Source organism: Phascolarctos cinereus, unplaced genomic scaffold (assembly GCF_003287225.1).
Source record: "Phascolarctos cinereus isolate Bilbo 61053 unplaced genomic scaffold, phaCin_HiC Scaffold_3;HRSCAF=262, whole genome shotgun sequence".
NCBI classification, from domain to species: domain Eukaryota; kingdom Metazoa; phylum Chordata; class Mammalia; order Diprotodontia; family Phascolarctidae; genus Phascolarctos; species Phascolarctos cinereus.
Window position 1 is genome coordinate 79,119,847 of NW_027555736.1, and position 19,499 is coordinate 79,139,345.

The window sequence follows — 19,499 nt, forward strand, 5'->3', positions numbered from 1 at the left end:
TTCTCAGCCACAGTTGTACCTTGCATATAGTAGCAACTTAAATATGTGTTGAATTGAATTGATCGTGTTCCCTTTAATGCTTTGTGATAAACTGTCTTGCTCTCTAATCATTCCTTCTGTTCACTATTATTAATAATAATATTTAAGTTTTGCAAAGTGCTTTATATATATTATATGTGTTATATACATATTATCTCATTTGTTTAAACTCTGATGTCCCCAAAGGCTGCAAGCCTTTTGAGGGTGGGGACTAGGTTATGACTCTTAGAGGCAACTAGGTGGTGCAGAGGTTAGAGCACTGGGCCTGGAGTCAGGAAGACCTAAATTCTAATTTGGCCTCAAATATGTATTAGCTGTCTGACTCTGGACAAGTTATTTAACCTCTGTCTGTTTGTAAAATAGGGCTAATCATAGCATCTACCTCCAGCAGGAGGTTATAAGGAACAAATGAAATAATACTTGCAAAGCGCTTAGCAGAGTACTTGGCATGCAGAAGGTGCTTCAGACATGTTTGTCCTGTTCCCCAGTCCCCATTTTGCCCTCCACAGAGCAGTATACAATATATATTTGTTGAAATGACTAAACTCTTGAGAAATAATAACATACCAGAATCTAATGATAGTCAAGTGCTTCTGCCCACCGTGATTCCTTCGCCTCCCACCCAGTATCTCACCAAGGATTTAATTCTATAGAATGAATGTCCTGTTAGATGGTACTCCAAACATCATTCCCAAAAGCTGATAAGCCCACAGAAATAGGGAGGTACAGGGCAACTTTAAGTCTTTCCTTGTCTAGATATACCCTGGGAAATTAGTTCTGGATCTAATATAATCTTTGGTAGGCTTGGAGGTACAGGTTAAACAGGATTCCCTCCCCCATAGACAGATAGATAGATAGATAGATAGATAGATAGATAGATAGATAGATAGATAGATAGATAGTTGTCCATTCTCCAGATCCTTGAATTCAAATGATCTCAGTGGTCTATGCTTAGTTGTTTCAACACAGTGTTCTATTTAATTAAGTAGGAAAACATGCTACATTCTTATTTCATCAGTAGTTCATGCCTACTTACACTTACTTACTCCTCTGAAAAGTTTAGTTGTTCAAACCATGGAGCTTAACCATCCACTTATTGGTAGCTTCCCCAAATTACTGGGTAAAACAATTTCTAGAATGCCCCAAGAACCTTCTAGACTGTCCTCAAGTTTTAACCTAGGGATGAGCTAGATTCCCTGGCTGTTCAAGTTCCCACCATTGTCCCTAATCAGTTGGGTGTGGGACTGAAGCCTTGGTCAAAAAACCCAAGTCCCCTTCATATAGTAAGGGCCTAAGGCATGCAGAGAGGTTCAGAGTGTTATCTGTAAGGAGCTTCTTATTGGCTTATATTCACACTAATAAGCATTAATAACATGTATCATTGCCTTCCAGGGTGAAGGAGTTGCTTACAGAGGTCGGATCCTGGTTGAACTGTGTACTTTACTTGAGAAAACACCCGACAAAAAAGTTGAAAGCATACCCAGTGATGACTTGTTGGTTGTTGAGGTAACTTCTGGACTCACGTATCATGTTAATCAATTCAAATGCTCTTAATGTTTATACAAGTTAGAGGATGCTTGTACTTAGGTTGTATTTTTTTCTTGGACATTGTTAGATCAGGAAATGCATCTGAGGGTTGATTGGGAAATCACAAAGTCAGCTTTATGCTTAGAATGTGCTTTAGACAGATCATAACATTTGGTCATCACAATAATTTTTTGAGGCAAATCATTTAGTGTCATTATCCCCATTTTCTAGGTAAGGGAACTGAGACTTAGAGAAATTAAGTGACTTATTCAATGTCATAGTAAGGAGAAGGTGACATTAGAATACTCTAAGGATCCATGACTTCGTCTGTTTGAGTACTCTGTCTTTACCACAGTATATGGCCTTTATGTATTTCTATGGCTGAAAAAAAAAGTATTGCCTGGTAACCAATCATTACCAACTGGTAATCAGCTTCCCCAGGTTAGCTAGTCTGGTCTTTGGATATTGGACCCACATCCACTCTAGTTGCATCTGAACTTGAATCTCTCTGGTAGGTAGCTTACCCTTCAAAAACTCCGGGTCCATAATGAGGCATAAGAGCAAGACTTTCTTGGAGGAGTGTATGATCATTCCCATTTTCCACATACAGAAACTGATGGCCTGAGATGACCAGGTCAGAAACTGAGAGATGAAGTGAAAGAACCAGCATGACTTCATCAAGAACAGGTCAAGTCAGACTAATCTCATTCTTGTAGAGAAGACAAAGAGATGATGGATTACATGATAATATAATTAGATAGATTTCGATTAGATTGCTGGACTCAAAGAGTAGCTATTAATGGTTCAATTTCAACATGGTAGGAGGTCTGAAGTGAAAGACATCAGACATCTCCTAGAGTAGTGTAGTGTGGGGCACCATCATTTAGAGATGACATTAATGAGTCTAAGACAATCCAGAGAAGGGCTACCAGGAGAGTGAAAGGCCTTGAATTCATGACATATGAGAACCAGTTGAGGAAACTGGGCATGTGCAAGACTCAGTAGAGCTTTCTGTCTTCAAGTATCTGAAAACTTGCCATGGAAAGGAGGGGTTGAACTCATTCTGTTTGGTCCCAGTGGGCAGAACCAGGAACACTGAGTAAAAGTTGCAAACAAAAAGAAAAACAAAACAAAACAAAACAAAAATTTAGTCTTGTTATAAGGAAACATTTCTCAACAATTAGAGGTGTTCCAAAATGAAGTAGACTGCATTGAGGGTGATGGGTTCTTCCTCCTTAGAAGTTTCCAAATAGAAGTTCCATGACCACTTGTCGGTTTTGTTATAGTGGGTATTCCTTTCATGTGAGTTGTACTAAATGGCCTCAGACGTCTCTTCTCACTCTCAAATTCTATAATTTCTCTGTGTGACTCATCCAAGGTCACACAGTAAGTGGTGTGGGTTTGGGACTTAATTCTTTCCACTCTACTTAGCTTCTTCATTTTAAATGAAGGATATGAAAGTCAGGATAAATACCAAGATTACTTAAGCCATACTTTATCTATGACCTTTTTGGAACATGAGTAACCTCCTAATTAAGTAATATAGGCAAAAAAAAAACCTAATGAGATTAAACATCTAATAGAAACTTAAGTTTGGCCCACTCTCTGGAGGTACAAATGGGCTGCAATACATTACACATGAGGAATTACACAGAAGTGGTGTAAAGGACATCTGTCATCAGAAAAATGTGGGACTGGAAAAGAAAGGTGGGCCTGTCATGTGCCAAGAATGAGGGGTTACTGATGGACAGCTCTTGTTCTCCATTTGGATCCTCATAATGTTAAGGAAAAAAGGGAAGACCTGCAACATGCTGAGTGGTCCAACTATGGCAGTGTTATAGGACAAGGATAAAGGTCACACCAAAGTCACAGGAGTGGATGGGTTACATAAATGAGAGTCTGCCCCTCACTATGTTTGAGACCTGCTATCTACTTGTTTCCTAAAGTGGTCTGAAAGATCGAAGAAACATCTACTCAGCTGGCTTCATTTTTTGTTTTAAATCATATTTTATTTTTCCCAATTATACATAAAGATAATTTTTAACATTCATTTTTTAAAAGTTTGTGTTCCACACCTCCCCCTCCCTGAGAGGGTAAGCAGCATTGTATAGGTTATACATGTGCATCATGAAAAACATTTCCATATTAGTCATGTTGTGAAAGAAGACAAAGAGGAAATATATGTATATAAAGAAAGGATCAGCTATGCTTCTTACCAAAACTTAACATTGTACTAAAACACTGTATGATTTCCAATAAGAGTTGACAAACAAAGGTTATTCTGGATAAAACTTCATCTAACTGGAAAACTGCCTTCACCAACCATGAAATTTTGCTGTAGTTACTCTCTCTTTAATTCATAAGGCACCAAAGACCATTACAAGTCCTTGAGACAGTAGCCTGATCCTGGCTGCAAGGGATACCATGCTCTTGAGGCACACCCACAGCAGAGCAGATGGGCATGATCATGAATCACTTTGCAGAGTCATTGAAGTGCTATGAGCTGGGAAAAGCCTGAGGGAAATTAGTCAGGAAATTCCTACTTGGGGTCAAATTGTTCTGACTGCATCCCACAGTGGAATGCTGTTAATGAGTTCTCTGACTTGGGCTAAACACTGATACACAGACAAACAAAGAAACTAGTTGGAATTGAATAAGAGGGTCATGGTGCAGAGCTGGAAGGGCTCCTAGAGCTCCTCCAGTCCAACTGCCTCATTTTGCAGATAAGGAAATTGAGGCCTAGGGAAAGTAAAGGATATACCCAAGGTCACCTTAATAGTTAGTGGCCAAGTTGGAATTTGTACCCGTGCTCTGACTCCAAATCCAACACATTTTCCAAAAAAATCTCATCCAGACTGATTGATGGTCTACAAAGTCATGGTGAAAGGGCTGGACTATTAGCCAGTGACTTGAGATCTTTCAATCCATTTGACTCATGTATTTATCTTTTCTATTATATCAAATGAGATATCATATGTAAAGCATTTTGCAAACCTTAAAGCATTATATAAATAATGACTTTTTTTCTTGTTTCATACAATTTTATTTATTTTTAAATACATTTTAATTTAATTAATTTAGTTTAAATTTTTAAGATAAATTTTATTTATTTATTTGTTTGTTTATTCATTCATTCACTTATTTGTTTGTTTATTTATTTATTTATTTGTATTTATACAGTTTTATATTGGCTGACAAGGACCACCTACTGCCCAAAGCCAGTTAGCTGGCACAAACACGAGAGCTGAATGTACCGAACAGGTTATATTAGGCAGTGTTTCCAAATAGCTACTAGATGTTTTTAGAAGCAAGCCAGTACCAATAAAAGTATGCTGAAGAAATATATAGGATATGGTGAAGCATGACTTCAAAAAGACCTGTGTAGCTATAGATTACTGGGGTGGGAGCTGGGGGAAACTCATAGGAGGACCAATTAAGCAGGACACGATGACGGGGCTCTTCCTGAGCACAGGCATGGGACAGAAATGTGAATCCAAGAGGCAAGGTTGACAACATGGCCATTTGTCTTCACATAATTATTACTACCAACCCCTAAAGGACAGTCTTCTTATGTGCACAGTGTGGAGAGGGCTGTAGTGATTCAGTGATGTCAAAAGGTTTTAAATGTCATCCCCATTGACAGTATAATCAATCAATAAGCATTTATTAAGTGCCTACTGTGTGCCAGGCAAAGGATTTAAGGACAAAAAATGAAACCGTTCCTCCCCTCAAGGAACTTACATTCTAATGACAAGAAAAGCATCATGTTATAAGGGAAAGAAAACTTGTCTTGGAGCCAGGAGATCAGACTTCAAATATTGGCTCTGTTATGAAGTAGCATTCATAGGCAAATCACTTAGCTATCTTTGGGCTTCGGTTTTTTCATGCATAAAATGAGAAGTGTGGTAAGATGATCTTAGTATTATCAGTTTAGAGTTGGAAGAGACCTTAGAAGTCATGTGGTTCAATCTCTTCATTTTGCAGATGAGCAAAATGAGACCTAGCAGGTTAAATGATGTGGACAAAGGGACACGGATAACCAGTATCAGAGCCAGGATTCAAACCCAGGTCCTGCTGAGGGAGTTGGGCTACGTGACCTTGGAGATCTCTTCCAGTTTTAAATCTATAATTGGTTTATCAATTAGAAATATTTATTGCAAGAGAAAAGATTTTTCAATTATATTTTTCTCCCGTTGTAACCCATAGAAATATCAGCGCAGGCGAAAGTATAGCCTGTCTGCAGTATTTCATTCTGCGACCATGCTGCAAGACATTGGAGAGCCCATTCAGTTTGAAGTAAGCATTGGCAATTACGGTAATAAGTTTGATGCTACCTGCAAGCCTTTGGCGTCGACAACTCAATACAGTCGGGCTGTGTTTGATGGTAAGAGAGATTTTCAGCACTCACTGAATTTGATTCTTTCCCTCCCACGGGGCAATGCATGTGACGTTGGCTGGTTAACTCCTTGCGGGGACAGAGTATATTTTATCCCTCTCCAGATTCTCCATAGGGCCTTGAACACAGTAGTCTTTAGATAAGAAATATGTTGAGTGAAAGAAAGAATGAATGAGCTTTCACTTCCCCTTTAGTATTTTTTTTGCAGTAGATCATCTAAAAAGAATATAACTACAGGGTAAGGCCCAATACAGAGGAACCCCACACCTCTTCCTGCATAGCATTCTTATTAGTTTCTTAATATTCTGAGCTGAACATTGGGGAGCAAAAGGTCAATGGGGTAAAATTTCTGAGGTAGATGATGCCCCAAACCTGTCCACCCTGTCATGCTCCTTTCTCAGGCTGGGCAAGCCACACAAATAGGGACAAGGTGACCCTCTGCAAAGCAATGAATTTCTCCCTTATCTCATCACTATTTAGGGAATAGGGAGGAGGAACTGAACCAATTATATAGGCATTACTTTTCTGAAAATTTAGAATCCACTTTAGCTCATTTCATGATTTTATGTGTTTGTGGAAAGGCATTCTGTGAAAGACCAGAATAAGACATAAAAACAAAACAAACCTGAAATCTAGAGATATACCATATATTATTGAGATTTCTCAACCAGGGAAAAAAGAGTCAGAAGTGGAAATTTCTATTTTTTTAAAATTTGGAGCTATTTTGGCAAATTTGTCTGCTACTCCTAATCCTAGAAAAATGACTATGAGGTTAAGTAATTCATCCAATGATCACACAAAGGCTGGTCTTGAACTCAGATCTCCCCAACTCCAAGGCTATCCTATAGCCATGACACCATGCTGCCTCTTACTGCACTTGATAAGGCAGAGAGAACGGGCAAAGATATTCTTATATAATTTTGGACAAGGGTTGAAGCAAAAAGGGCTTCTGGCTAACCCCCAAGTAAATAGAATGTTAAATGAACCAGAATGCTCCAGTCTTTGGGCATTCTAATTAATCAATTAGGTACCTTTTCTGAAAGATGATTTCATAAAACAAGTAACATTTCAAGTATTAAATGTAATGCTGATCTACGAATATTCTGTACTAGGGAATTTCTATTATTATTTGCCATGGGCCCAGACAAAGCCAGTTGTAACTCTGACTTCTTATTGGGAAGACATTAGTCACAGACTGGATGCAGTGAACACTATTCTCGTCATGGCAGAACGGCTGGTAAGTCATTCCAAATCTCTCATTCTTGCTCTTGTCCCTCTTTATAAACCTCTGCTATCTTCTAGAGATTTAGCAAAGAGGATATTCTAAGCAAAAAGGAAAAGAAGAATCAATTAATCCATCAATCTGCAATCATTTATTAAGTATTTACTATGTGCCAACCACTAGAGATACAGTCAAAAAGCAAAAGCAGACCCTGCCCTCAAGGAGCTTACATTCTAATTGAGTAGATAACATGCACATTAGTGGATATATACGGAGTAAATACAAGGTCACTTTAAATGAGGAGGCACTGGGAATTGGGTAGGGGTGTCTGTAATGAGGACCAGGAAGATTGAAATAGAAAGTTAGAGCATACAGTGGGTGCCCTAATGCTAAAGCAATGAGGATTCGTACTAGAAAGAAAAATCCCCATAAACAAAAGGTTGAACTCTGATTTTGCTTCCCTTAGTAGTGATGCCTTCCTCATTAGGAGATTGAGATTTCCTTTGGTGGGAATGCTCTTATTTCATTTTTCATGGTCAATTAGGGCTATGAGTGGGGAAGTCTTTTGGGATGGGATGGGTAGCATGGGGGAGGATTGCACATCCAGACCCCTCTGTACAAGCCAAAGACACTAAGAGCATTTCTATGAGATAGAGTTCTGGGATGAACTTGTTTCTGGTTTTGGCAGTTTTATCCCCTTGTTAGACTGGCCTTTCACGAAAGACCTGTTCTGATATCTCGTATTGGAGTGGAAGTGACCCTAGATTCACAAAGACAATGCCAGAGGAGCACAAGCTCTGATGAATCCTTCCACACTGGAAAGGCTTTGAACATGGGCCTGGCCATGAGCTGATGTCTGTCCTCAGAGGTCCAGCCTAGCCAAGTGCTCAAAGGATGCATGTTGTAGATCACAGAGGCTGACGGGGAGTACCCACGAAGGTGAGGAGGGGCTGTGATCTAATGTCACTGAAGGAGTCTTAGACCATTTGAAGATCAGGGATAATATTTCCTAAGGCCCGGCTTAGCAGTACCAGGGCTCAGTAGGCCAGATGGACCTGGAGACCAGATGGATCCATCAGGACAGAGCAGGTGCTTCAGGAAGACCATGGGATCTTAGATCAGGAGCTAGAAGGGACCTCAGAGGTCATCTAGTCCAATGCTATCATTTTGCAAATGAGGAAGCTAAGGCCCATGGAGGGGAAATGAATTGCCTAGGTCATATGCATGAGAAGTAGGATCTGGACCTGAGTCCTCTGGCTTGAGGGCTTCTGCTTCCTTGGCAGTGGATGCAAAGAGGAAGCTTGGATAGGTGGGTGGGAAAATGGCACTGTGCTAGGTACTGGGGATGTAAAGACAAAAATGAAACAGTCCCTGCCCTCAAGAAGCTTATATTCTATTGGAGTGAGAGAACACACACACACATATATATAAGTACATATAAAAAAATTGAAATAAATACAAGTAATTGTGAGAGAAATCAAGAAAGGCCTCACGTAGGAAGTGGCTTTTTAGCTGAGCTTTGAAGGAAACTAGTGATTCTGAGAAATGGAGCTTCGTGTTTCAGGCAGATGATCAGAGCTAGTAGAGGGGTAGCCCAGTAGGTGGGTGGGGGTATAGATCATATCACTGGGAAGTCTGGCACCAAGGTCTAGGTCAGCATCCAGCGTCTGCATCACTTACCAGTGGGCGTCAGGAACCTAACCATGGTGCCTGGACTTTGGGTGTCCTTCTTTGCAAGGATACTTGATGCCAAGGTAGGGTCCCCATCTAGGAGGGCCTGCCATACACAACAACATTCCAGGGCAGGTCTTTACACACAGGAAATAGGACAGGGACCTGGGATAGGAGTTCTAGCCATATATGAGTTCTACCCATAGCCTATCCCATCCTTTCTCCCCTATTTTTACATGAGGAAGCTGAGGTCTGGAGAGGTTAAGCAGTTTACCCCAAATCACATAGTTTGTGAGGTGCAGGGAAGGGGAAGAGCTTTATCACTGAGGAAGAAGGCCAAAGCTAAATTGGTTAGAGTGTGGCCCCGAGCTAGGCATCTTTAGGCCTTGACTGGGCTGGGTGGACCCCAGGGCCTGGGTGGGGCTAAGTCTGCCCATGGAGTTAAGAGGAACCAGCCCAAGTGGCATCAGGGCAAAGAGCCAGGCTGATCATCATCTAGCTTTCTGTATGTGGGGCATGGGCTGTGTCTGCGCCCCAGGTGACTCAGATCATGGGATGACTTCCCTGATCATTTGGGGGCATTTTTTTGTTTTGGTGATTCTGCATGACAGCGTCTGTTCTCCCTCACTTCATTCATGTAGACGAGCCCTACTCAGGCAGTGAGAGTCAGTGTGAATCACTGGGGAACAGAAAAACTGCTGGGCAGGCCTCTACTCCAGGACTGGTGCCAGGCTGAGTTCTGGCCCTGACGGGAATAAGAAAAAAAAGGCCTTGAGACATTTCCTGTGACTAGAGGGCAGTGGCTGCTGTTGTTTAATACCTGAGGATACCTAATGTTCTAGGACTGTGGGATGGGAAAAATGCCCCACCCATAGCCCAACGCAGCTAACTGAGGTCTGTGATAAGCCAGGAGACTGAGGGTAGCATTGGCACTTCTCTCAGCTTGGAGTTTCAAAGCTAAGCCTATAAACTCAGTCAGCTCTACGGGAATTGCTTTTAAGATATAAAAACAGCGATCTTTAGAATTTAGTATTAGGTGGAAAGAGAGAGTTCCTCACAGTTAAGAGGGCATTTCAAACCATCAAAACCAATAAACCAACATATATTAAGTGACTTTTATATGCCAGGCATAGTGCCAGGTGTTGGGGTTACAAAGAAAAGAATGAAACTGTCCCTGCCCTCCAGGAGCTTGCATTCTGTTCATTATTTCCCTACTGAAACAATTCTTCCCCCACCATTACAATAACATTTAAAAGAAATTAGCAGTAACCAATGTGTGTGGGGGTGTGTGTTCTAAATGCACATCTACCTGAATTTCCTATATTAAATATTTTTCTATTTCTTGATTATAAATAACTTGAAGGGAGATAAATAAGGGGAGCAATTGGGAATGATGGAAGAGGTCTCAGAAGACAAATATAAGACCTTTTTCTGACCATTCTTCATTATTCTTCTCTACTCCCTCTCCCTATTTTAGCACTTGAATATAGAGAATTTAAAATCAGGAATACAAGCTAAAATTCCGGGGAACCGTTTGGCTGAAATGTGGCTGAAGTTGATTGATGAACTTGTAGAAGACACAAGGTAAACTCATCTTCTTCTAGATTTCCTACTTGAACCTGTAGTAAGTACTTTGTCATAGTCACAGGTCATATAGCCCTTCCTCTCTTCTCCCCTTTCCCCCATTTTACAAATGAGAAAGCTGAGGTCCAAAGAGATTAAAAAGGCTTGCCTAGTCATACAACTGGTAGCGTCTGGATTTCAAACCCAGATTTCCTGACTTCCATTTAATAAGTTCAGAATTTCCAGAACTGTGGTCTTAAAAAAAAATAATAATATCAAAGGTTCTAAAAAGCTGCCACTGGGAAGGGAGTGGTGAATTTTCACAAATATAGGAAATCTCCAGATTGTGCCTTTGTGCTAAGTAGCCTAAGGAAGCTATGGTCGGCCCCACCCAGCATGCCCAACTCAATCCACCCACTTCCATGGCTGAGTGTGAGAGGGGCTTCACTTTCGTGTGGGTAGCAAGGGAGAGAGGAGGTCTTTCTCTCCCTCATCCCCTCTACAAACCCACACTGACCAATGACAGATTTAAGCAAAATGGCTTTCTGTTTCCATGGATGTGGGGAGTAAGGGGAAGGGGATAGGGAGGGGGATAGTCCCTCCCCTTTTTTTTTAATGGAGCAGCATTCCTAAATTTGCAAACACTTGAAAACCAAAGTTGTTTAATTTGCAGTTTTATTAAATGCCCTATGTCTTCTGACTCCATTAGAAGGCTCAGCTGCTGTTTGATGAGTGGCCCAATCATGGGTTACGACTGAAGAGACTTTGGAGATCTCTGAGGAGTTTGACATTTAAGAGAAATGGAGCTTGTTCCAGATCCAGGCTAAGGACTCTCTACCAAACTAGTGGGAGACTGGAATTCAGGGAAGGATCATGATGCCAAATAACCAGAACTAGCCAGATTTTATTTTTCCTGAAGGTTGTTGAAATGCTCAGCAATTTCTCTGTATTCTTGAGCCCCCTGGTGGTGTTCCTAGTAATGACAAGTCAGCTTGAACAAGGAAGGGAATTTTAATTTAATTCTTTGTAGAGCTCTAGTTATTGTTTGAAGCCTTAGGGTGGGGGTGGAAATAGGGTCACATGCCCACTTTCATTTTAAATGCCCATTTCAATTATTGAAACCTTTAAAATTTTGGGCAAAAATTTTTGAGATATCAGATTGTATATTTTATTATTGGTCTCCCTTTAAAATTGCTGAGGACAATAGGTTTTGTTAAAAAGTATCATGACATAGTAAACAGAGTCAGGAAGAACTGAGTTCAAACCCTGCCTCTGACACGTACCACCCATGTGACGCTAGGCAAGTATTTTACCTCTGGGTGTCTCAGGTAACTGCCTGGGACCTACTAAGCCAGGTTTTATTAATCTGTCCCTGCCTATGTGCCAGGCAATAGGACAGGACAGGATCTGTTTCGGAAGGAATTCTTCAAGCTGGTGAGATCAGGTATTGTATTTGATAAATAAAATGCTTCATACAGCTTCACTACATTCCTGTTTATGATTGTGACATTTAAAACTTATATAATAAGAAATTCTTAGTTTAAGGACATGTTCAGTCATTTCTCGTCATGTCCAACTCTTTGTGACCCCATTTTTGAGGGTTTTCTTGGCAAAGATACTAGAGGGGTTTGCCATTTCCCTCTCCAGCTCAGAGATGAGGAAACTGAAGCAAATAGGGTGAAGTGACTTGCCCAGGGTCACCTAGCTAATAAGTGTCTGAGGCTGGATTTGAACTCAGAAAGATGAGCCTTCCTGACTCCAGACCTAGCACTCTATCCGCTACACCACCTAGATGCTCTGAAGGATGTACACACTTTTAAAAATTATCTCTGTTTAGGAGTCTGGACAAAATTCTATAAGTTGAACTTCCAATCTGGGCAGTTACTACAGGGGCTTTTGCCTAAGGCAAGGAATTTTCACCATGCTAATAATAATAATAATAATAATAATAATAATAATAATAATAATAGCACCTTCCTGAGGGTACTTCCTCTCCTACCTACCTCTGTGCCAGCCTTGTCTAAGTGCATCCTTCCTCCTATGCCCAGCTTTTCCCCTGCTGCTCTCACAGCCTTCCGTGTCCACCGGCATCCCTGCCTTTCTGCCCTGTTTGGCAGCCACACCTTCAGCAATACAGAAACTTCCAGGTGTTACAAAGTGTGCTTCCTTCCCATTCCAGATGAACCCCAACCCCACTTTCTCCAAATGAAAATCTTGTGGACTATTGCTCTGCTGCCAGGAATGAGGAGCTTAGGGAGTAGAGCTTCTGGGGGTTGATAACAATGCCCATTTACCAGTCAGGGTGACATGATGGAAAGAGCCCTGGAGAGGGTAGGCAAGATGCTTGATGTCTAAGGCCCCTTCCAACTGCAAGATTCGTGATTCATTGAACCTGTGAACCCAGGGTCAAATTCTGCCTTTATAGCTGTGTAACCAAGCACTTCACTTACTGATCTAGTTTCAGTTTCCTCATCTTTAAAGTGAAGGGCTTGGTTCCTTCTTCTTGTACTGACATTCCTGAGTTCTAGGAAGCCAGAAAAGGCATTCACAAGCATCCCCTGCTGCCCTGTTTCCTTCATCTTTTCACACTACTCCATGGACCACCAGACACACGGGATAAGTTATATTAGGACCAACAACCCTGTATCCCACACTAGAGGTCTGAGACTGCCCCCGATGTCAGAACTATATTCTGCCAGCCTCACTCAACTTTCTACCCTTTTAAAAATAGTCCATGATTTAGAGGGCACAGTGGATAGCATGCTTGCCCTGGGGTCAGGAGGACCTGAGTTCAAATCTGACTTGAGACACTTGCTAGCTGTGTGACCCTGGGCAAATCACTTAACTCTACTTCAATTTCCTCATCTGTAAAATGGGCTGGAGAAGGAAAAGGCAAACCACTCCAGTATCTTTGCCAAGAAAACCCTAAATGGGATCATGAAGAATGGGACACAACCAAAAAACAACTGAAAAGTGCCTATAATTTAGAGTGTTTGTATGAAGCCCTGCGACAGATAGGTGGCACCATAGTGCATATAGTGTCGAGCCTGGAGTCAGGAAGACTCATCTTCCTGAGTTCAAATCTGGCCTCAGACCCTTACTGGCTGTGTGACCCTGTACAAGTCACTAACCGTGTTTGTCTTAGTTTCTTCATCTGAAAAATGAACTGGAGAAAGAAATGACAAACCACTCTAGTATCTTTGCTGAGTAAACCCCAAATGGAGTCACAAAGAGTTAGACATGACTGAACAACAGCGATGAAGCCGTATGTGATTTCAGAATATTTCTTAAGTACCATATGATCACTACTCAGGCAATCTTTGTGGCCCGAGTTAAGACATTTGTGGTACTGTGATAGAGGCTTAAGGAAGACCAGATATTTTCTCTAATGCTCTTCAAAACGGTATAGATTTTGTTAGACTAGGCACTAAAAGAGTATTATTGAGAGACTGTTTTTCTTTTTGTTTTTGTTTTTAGCATGCCATTGCCTTCATTGGAAGGAAAACCTAATGTCACCATTCTAGACACTCAGATCCAAAAGTTGCGTCTTAGATCCCTCATCCAGATCCAAGAAGCCGCTGCAAAAATGAGGTCTGAAGCCACAGATGTAAAGTCCACTTTGATGGAAATTGAAGATTGGTTTGATAAACTAATGCAACTTACGAAGAGGTTAGAATTTTAAAATACGTGAAGTTTATCTGAGAGAATGGATGCTTCTGTGCAAAGATGTTGGCCGCATCATGTTTGTAAAGAGTTATCACAAGCTTACATGCTAAAGATTAGCACGTGAAGAGTGGGACAAGTAATGTCTTGTCTCAGATCCTTTAAAGGTCAGCTTGTTTGGAGGATAATTCTAGGGATATACGTGTGGTCTAATCTAGTCCTCTCACCATGGACTAGTTAGGAGGCCACACTGGAGGATGAGTTATATTCTTCTGCGGGCTTCTGGGGGCTTTATGATTCTGGACCAAGCTAGACCCTGTAGTCATCTCTTGGTTAGGTCAGACCTCTAGGCCTGTTCTGTACATTTCCAGGTTCAGTCATTAGTTAGGACCAACAGTGCTGGGGCTGACCTGACAATGAACATCTCTGCAGAGGGGGACACGGCTGGCTCCCCAGGTTCATTAGCCAACACTCACCTGACTACATGGGATAATATTCCAGTCTAGAATTTTAATATTGGCTGCCAGTGAACTGTTTGGTGGGAAGATTTATATAACCTCAGAAATAAAGAAATTCAGGCCAACAGGGCAGAGGGATGAAAAACAGGAAAGGAGAAAAATGATTCTACCTTCTCAGATTTAAACTAGAGGAAAAGGTTGGAGACCCCCCACCTTGATCCAGAGTGTTAGTGAGGGAAGGGTGAAAGTGGATGGCCATTGGGGAAGGAAAACTGGAGGCCAGGATGGTGAAAAGCCTTGACATCCTGTCATATGAAGACTTCTTAAAATAACTAAGATGTTTAGCCTAGAGAGGAATAGACTTAGTGGGAACATGAAGGGTCATTGTGTGGAAGAGAAATTAAATTTATTCCTTTTGTTTCCAAAAGACAAAACAAAGAATGATGAATGGAGGATGCTGAGTCAGATTTCCCCCCCATGTAAAGAAAAGCTTTCTAAGAGATTTAATCTATAAATATTTATTAAGTGCTTACTGTGAGCCAGGTACTGTGCTAGGCACTGAGCATGCACATATGAAAAATTAAATAGTCCTTGACCTTAATGAGCTTACATTTTATGAAGGAAAATCACATATGCATATGTAAGCGTATATAAATACTTAACAGTAACATCTGCCAAAAAATAGGTAGATATAAAGCACACACAGAATAAATACAAGGTGATTTGGGTCAGGAGGCCCAAGTGTATTGTGTACATGTATGTGTGTAAATCAGGAAAGGCCTCATGTAGGAGGTACCATTTGAACTGAGCTTTGAAGGGAGCTAGGGGTGCTAAGAGGTGAGGAGGAGCAAGGTGTGGGCGTATATTCCAGGCATGGAGGATGACCAGTGCAAAGACATAGAGGGGGGAGAGACATGGACTGCCATGTGTGATGAAGGGAGAGAAGGCCAGATTGGCTGGATTCCAGAGTGTGAGAAGGGGAGTAACACCCAATGAGGTGGAGGCCAAGGGGAGAGGGGCTTTAAAAGCTAACCATTGAGATTTATATTTTATCCTAGAGTCAATAGGGAACCATGAGAGCTTATTGAATAGGGGAGTCACATGGCTGGATTTGTGCTCAAAGAATATCACGTTGGTAGGTGTGTTGAGTGAGGAAATGGGAGGCAGGGAGGCCATTTTGGAGGCATTGCAGTAATCTAGGCAAGAAATTATGATGGCCTACTGGATACAAATCGGACTACGCGGCCTCTGAGGACTCTACCATTCTGAGATTAAGAGATTGTGCTTCCTTCTCACTATTCACTCATTGTTCAAACTGTAGAGGGGGAGCCAGTGAAGCCAGAAGGAGGCTAAGGCTGGAGGAAGGAGAGGGGACAAATAAGGGGTTGAATGATAGACTTGGAGAGGTCAAGTCACAATAAGAGTAAGGATCAGGTTCAGTAGGTGTGAGGAAGCAGGGGAGCTGAGGATTCTGGCTGGAGATTTTGTAGGTAAAGCAAGTTACAATGAGGTCCTCCAGGTTTGACTGGGCTGGCGTCAGGAGGGTCACTGGAGTCCATGAAGCTGATTAATTTCAAGGTCAGCGTGCCAGACAGGTGCTAAAAATGGACAATGAAATTTCTGATCACACCACTTCCTTGCTTAAGAAGCTCAGGTAGCTTCCTACTGCCTCTGGAATAAAATATGGACCCTCTTGTTTGGCATTTAAAACTTGTCGAGGTCTGGCTCCAGTCCTGCTTTCCAGGATGATTACATATTACTCCCTTTCATGCCTTCTGTTCTGGCCAAAATAGAACAAACTAGTCCCTGTTCATGACATTCCGTCTCCTACCTTAGTCCCTTTGTGTAGGCTCTCCCCCATACCTAGAACGCTCTTCCTTAGACCTTCTACTTCTTCGAAGCCTTAGCTCAGCTTAATCCAAGTGCCGACTTCTTTAAGAGACCTATCCTGATCCTCCCAGTTATTAGTGTTCTCTGACTCCCCTAACACCCCACAATCACTTTGGTATTAGTTTTATACTAACAGTTTTATGTAATACAATCATTTTGTGTTAATTTTGAATATATTTACTTATATGTAAATATATCTTATCCCTCCAGCAGAATGTGATTTTCTTGAAGGCAGGAATGGTCTTTTGTTTTTGTATTTTGGGCACCTAGCACATTGCCTGGCAAACAGTAGGTGCTTAATAAATGCTTGTTGATAGATGGATGGATGGATGGATGGATGGATGGATGGATGGATGATGGATGATTGCCAGACAGAGTTGAGAAGAAACATATGGGCTAAATGCTGGGGTCATTGAGGAAGGTTGAAATTAGGATTAAAGATAGTAGATTATAGTAGTAAAGATTTGTAGTACTAAGTACAGTGGTAAGATTTGGTGAGTATTTTCAATGAAAATTAGAATGATGGCGGTGGATCAATGGTCTGGAAATGATTCTGGGAAATAAGGAGTAGGCTGATCTTTCCTAGCCTACTGAGATGTGGAGAATGAGTGGTATTTAAAGTCACCAAGTTTTCAATACAACAATTCAGAGATTTTAATTCTGAACTTGGTCAGCCAGTCAATAAACATTTATTAAGTGCTTACTGCATACCAGGCCCTCTGCTAAGTGCTAGGCTTACAAACAAAGGCAAAAGACAGTCCCTGCTCTCAAGGCACTCACAGTCTAATGGGAGGAAACCACAGATAGATCACTATGTACAGACAAACGATATCCAAGATAAACTGGAGATCATCAGCAAAGAAAATAAACTAAAAATAAAAGGGGTCAGGAAAGTCTTCTGATGGTAGGTGGGGTTTTAGCTCTGTGTAAGCCTGTTTCTAAGTACTTGGACTGAACAAGGCCCAGAATGCCTATACCTGGCTAAGGGGAAGCGGGAGAGGAGGGTCTTGCAAGACCTTTCTCAGCTCCTGGGCTTAAAATAGTCAAGGGGGATGCTCAAGTAGACTGACCTAAACCTGGCAGTACAAAATGGCACCAGCTCAATAAGAAACATAATCATAGCAAAAGCTACTAGTTCCAATGACTAGCAGTATGGCTTAATGGAAAGAGTACTGGACTTGGGTTCAAATCCCACCCAGCTCTTCCACTTGGTACCTGTGTGACGTTCCCTGGGACTCCAAGTCAGCTTCATGTCTGACACCTCTCATCTAGGGTCCTTTTTATCCGTACAATCCTGATACTTTTTGATTCAGCAGAATAGAAAATCTTGTTTTTGTTTTCTTTTTTTTTTTGCTCACCAAAATAACCAGCCACAAAACAGCATGCCCGATATTATCATATGGATGATCCGGGGAGAGAAAAGATTGGCCTACACTAGAATTCCTGCACACCAGGTTTTATATTCCACCACCAGTGAAGAAGCTTCTGGGAAATACTGCGGGAAGACCCAGACCATCTTTTTGAAGGTATAGAGCTTCACCTCTCACGAAATTTAAAACATTTAAATAGAAAATCCTATGTTTCCCCAACTAACTACTGCAGATATTCCCCAAAAGAATTGTTTTGAAAATATGATGTCCTGATTACCCAGAAGAAAGTAGGAGCCATGCTGTGTATTTATCTCATGCTTATTGAACCAGGTTTATTTTTCTCCTGCAATTTTCCTTAAGACAGACTAGGAAGCTATCATTATTCTCAGCAGTGAGTCAGAACAATCTCATTAATGGATTAGTTTCAGAATAAGAAAAATAGGGAAGGAAGGTACCACTTCTTTTGTTTGTTTCTGGTAACTCCAGGGGAGTGAATCACAGGATATTGTTTAGAGGAAATGCTGTGTTGTTACTAGATTCCCTAATGCTGCCATTGTCTGATTGCAGGAAGAGAGAAGGACATTCTTTTTCGGTTATTATTTTTCTGTGTGTGGTCGAGTCAATTAGAAATTTAGCTTTAAAAAAAAAAAGTGTTATCCTGATCTGTGTAGCAGTAAAATGCCTGTCCCTGTGTTAAGGCTCTTGTTTTAATGTCACTGCCCGCAACAGCCCATAAACTATTTACCTTATGCATTCCAGTATCCGCAGGACAAGAGCAATGGCGTGAAGGTTCCGGCAGAACTTCGTGTTAACATTTGGCTTGGATTAAGCGCTGTTGAAAAGAAGTTTAACAGCTTTGCCGAAGGAGCATTCACTGTCTTTGCAGAAATGGTATATCTCTCTAGTGTAACCTTTTTAAAAATTTCTCACTGTTGAAAACTCAAATTCCATCGAAAGGCCCCTCGATAGGCATCCCTGGAAGGAACTGGCCTGTGCCATTTTCAGACATCCGGGGGGAGTGGAGTAGGGGAAGAGAGGTAGGGGATAGGGCTTAAACTCCTTCATCAATTTCGCTGATTATGTAACTGTGAAAGCGACAGTGTTGAGTGTATCACATAGCAGGATCCTCAGAGAGCTCAGATTTCTGTCTGGATTGTTGCTTTCCACCTGGCCTTCATATGACCTAAAAGCTTCTCAGAACTCTGAGGACATTTCATTTATTCAATAATGATTCACAAAAGCAGCAGAGGCCTCAGACTTCAGAGGATCTGAGAGCTGGGAACTCCAAGGAGCTCATAGATATTAGAGATACACTTTTGAAGACCCTTGGGGAATCAGAGTTAGATTACTCTGGGCAGGGAGTATTCAGCACCAGAGTGTCAGCAGTCTTTGAAAGAGGTTTGATCATAAATATCAAGTTACTGCTGACATATAATAGTCAGAATAAACAGAGCAACCCATTAAGAGAGACTTGGTGAGGTATTCAGTCCTCAAAAACTTAACTTGGATGTATTTGAAAGGCAGAAAACTTAGTCCAGACTTGAGTAGATATTTTGCTTTTTTAAATTATATTTATTCTGTTTACCTCAAGTCAGAGCTAATACTTCTAATGGTTTTGAATGACCCTTGACATTTGGCTGGGACCCTGAGGCTGACCCTAGTATAGTAGAACAGGTTTTGACTAAGAAGACATCTGGTTT

General features: G+C 41.3%; 1 protein-coding gene across 1 annotated transcript in view; it reads left to right on the forward strand.

Annotated features, from left to right (window-relative positions):
- The window catches only part of MYOF (myoferlin), a 158,406-nt gene that overhangs the window by 91,805 nt on the left and 47,102 nt on the right, over window positions 1–19,499 (forward strand). Inside the window, 8 exon segments of the mRNA XM_020964136.2 lie at window positions 1,432–1,545; window positions 5,773–5,950; window positions 7,075–7,199; window positions 10,333–10,439; window positions 13,896–14,087; window positions 15,161–15,179; window positions 17,800–17,955; window positions 18,559–18,690. Coding sequence (XP_020819795.1) covers window positions 1,432–1,545; window positions 5,773–5,950; window positions 7,075–7,199; window positions 10,333–10,439; window positions 13,896–14,087; window positions 15,161–15,179; window positions 17,800–17,955; window positions 18,559–18,690 — 1,023 coding nt within the window.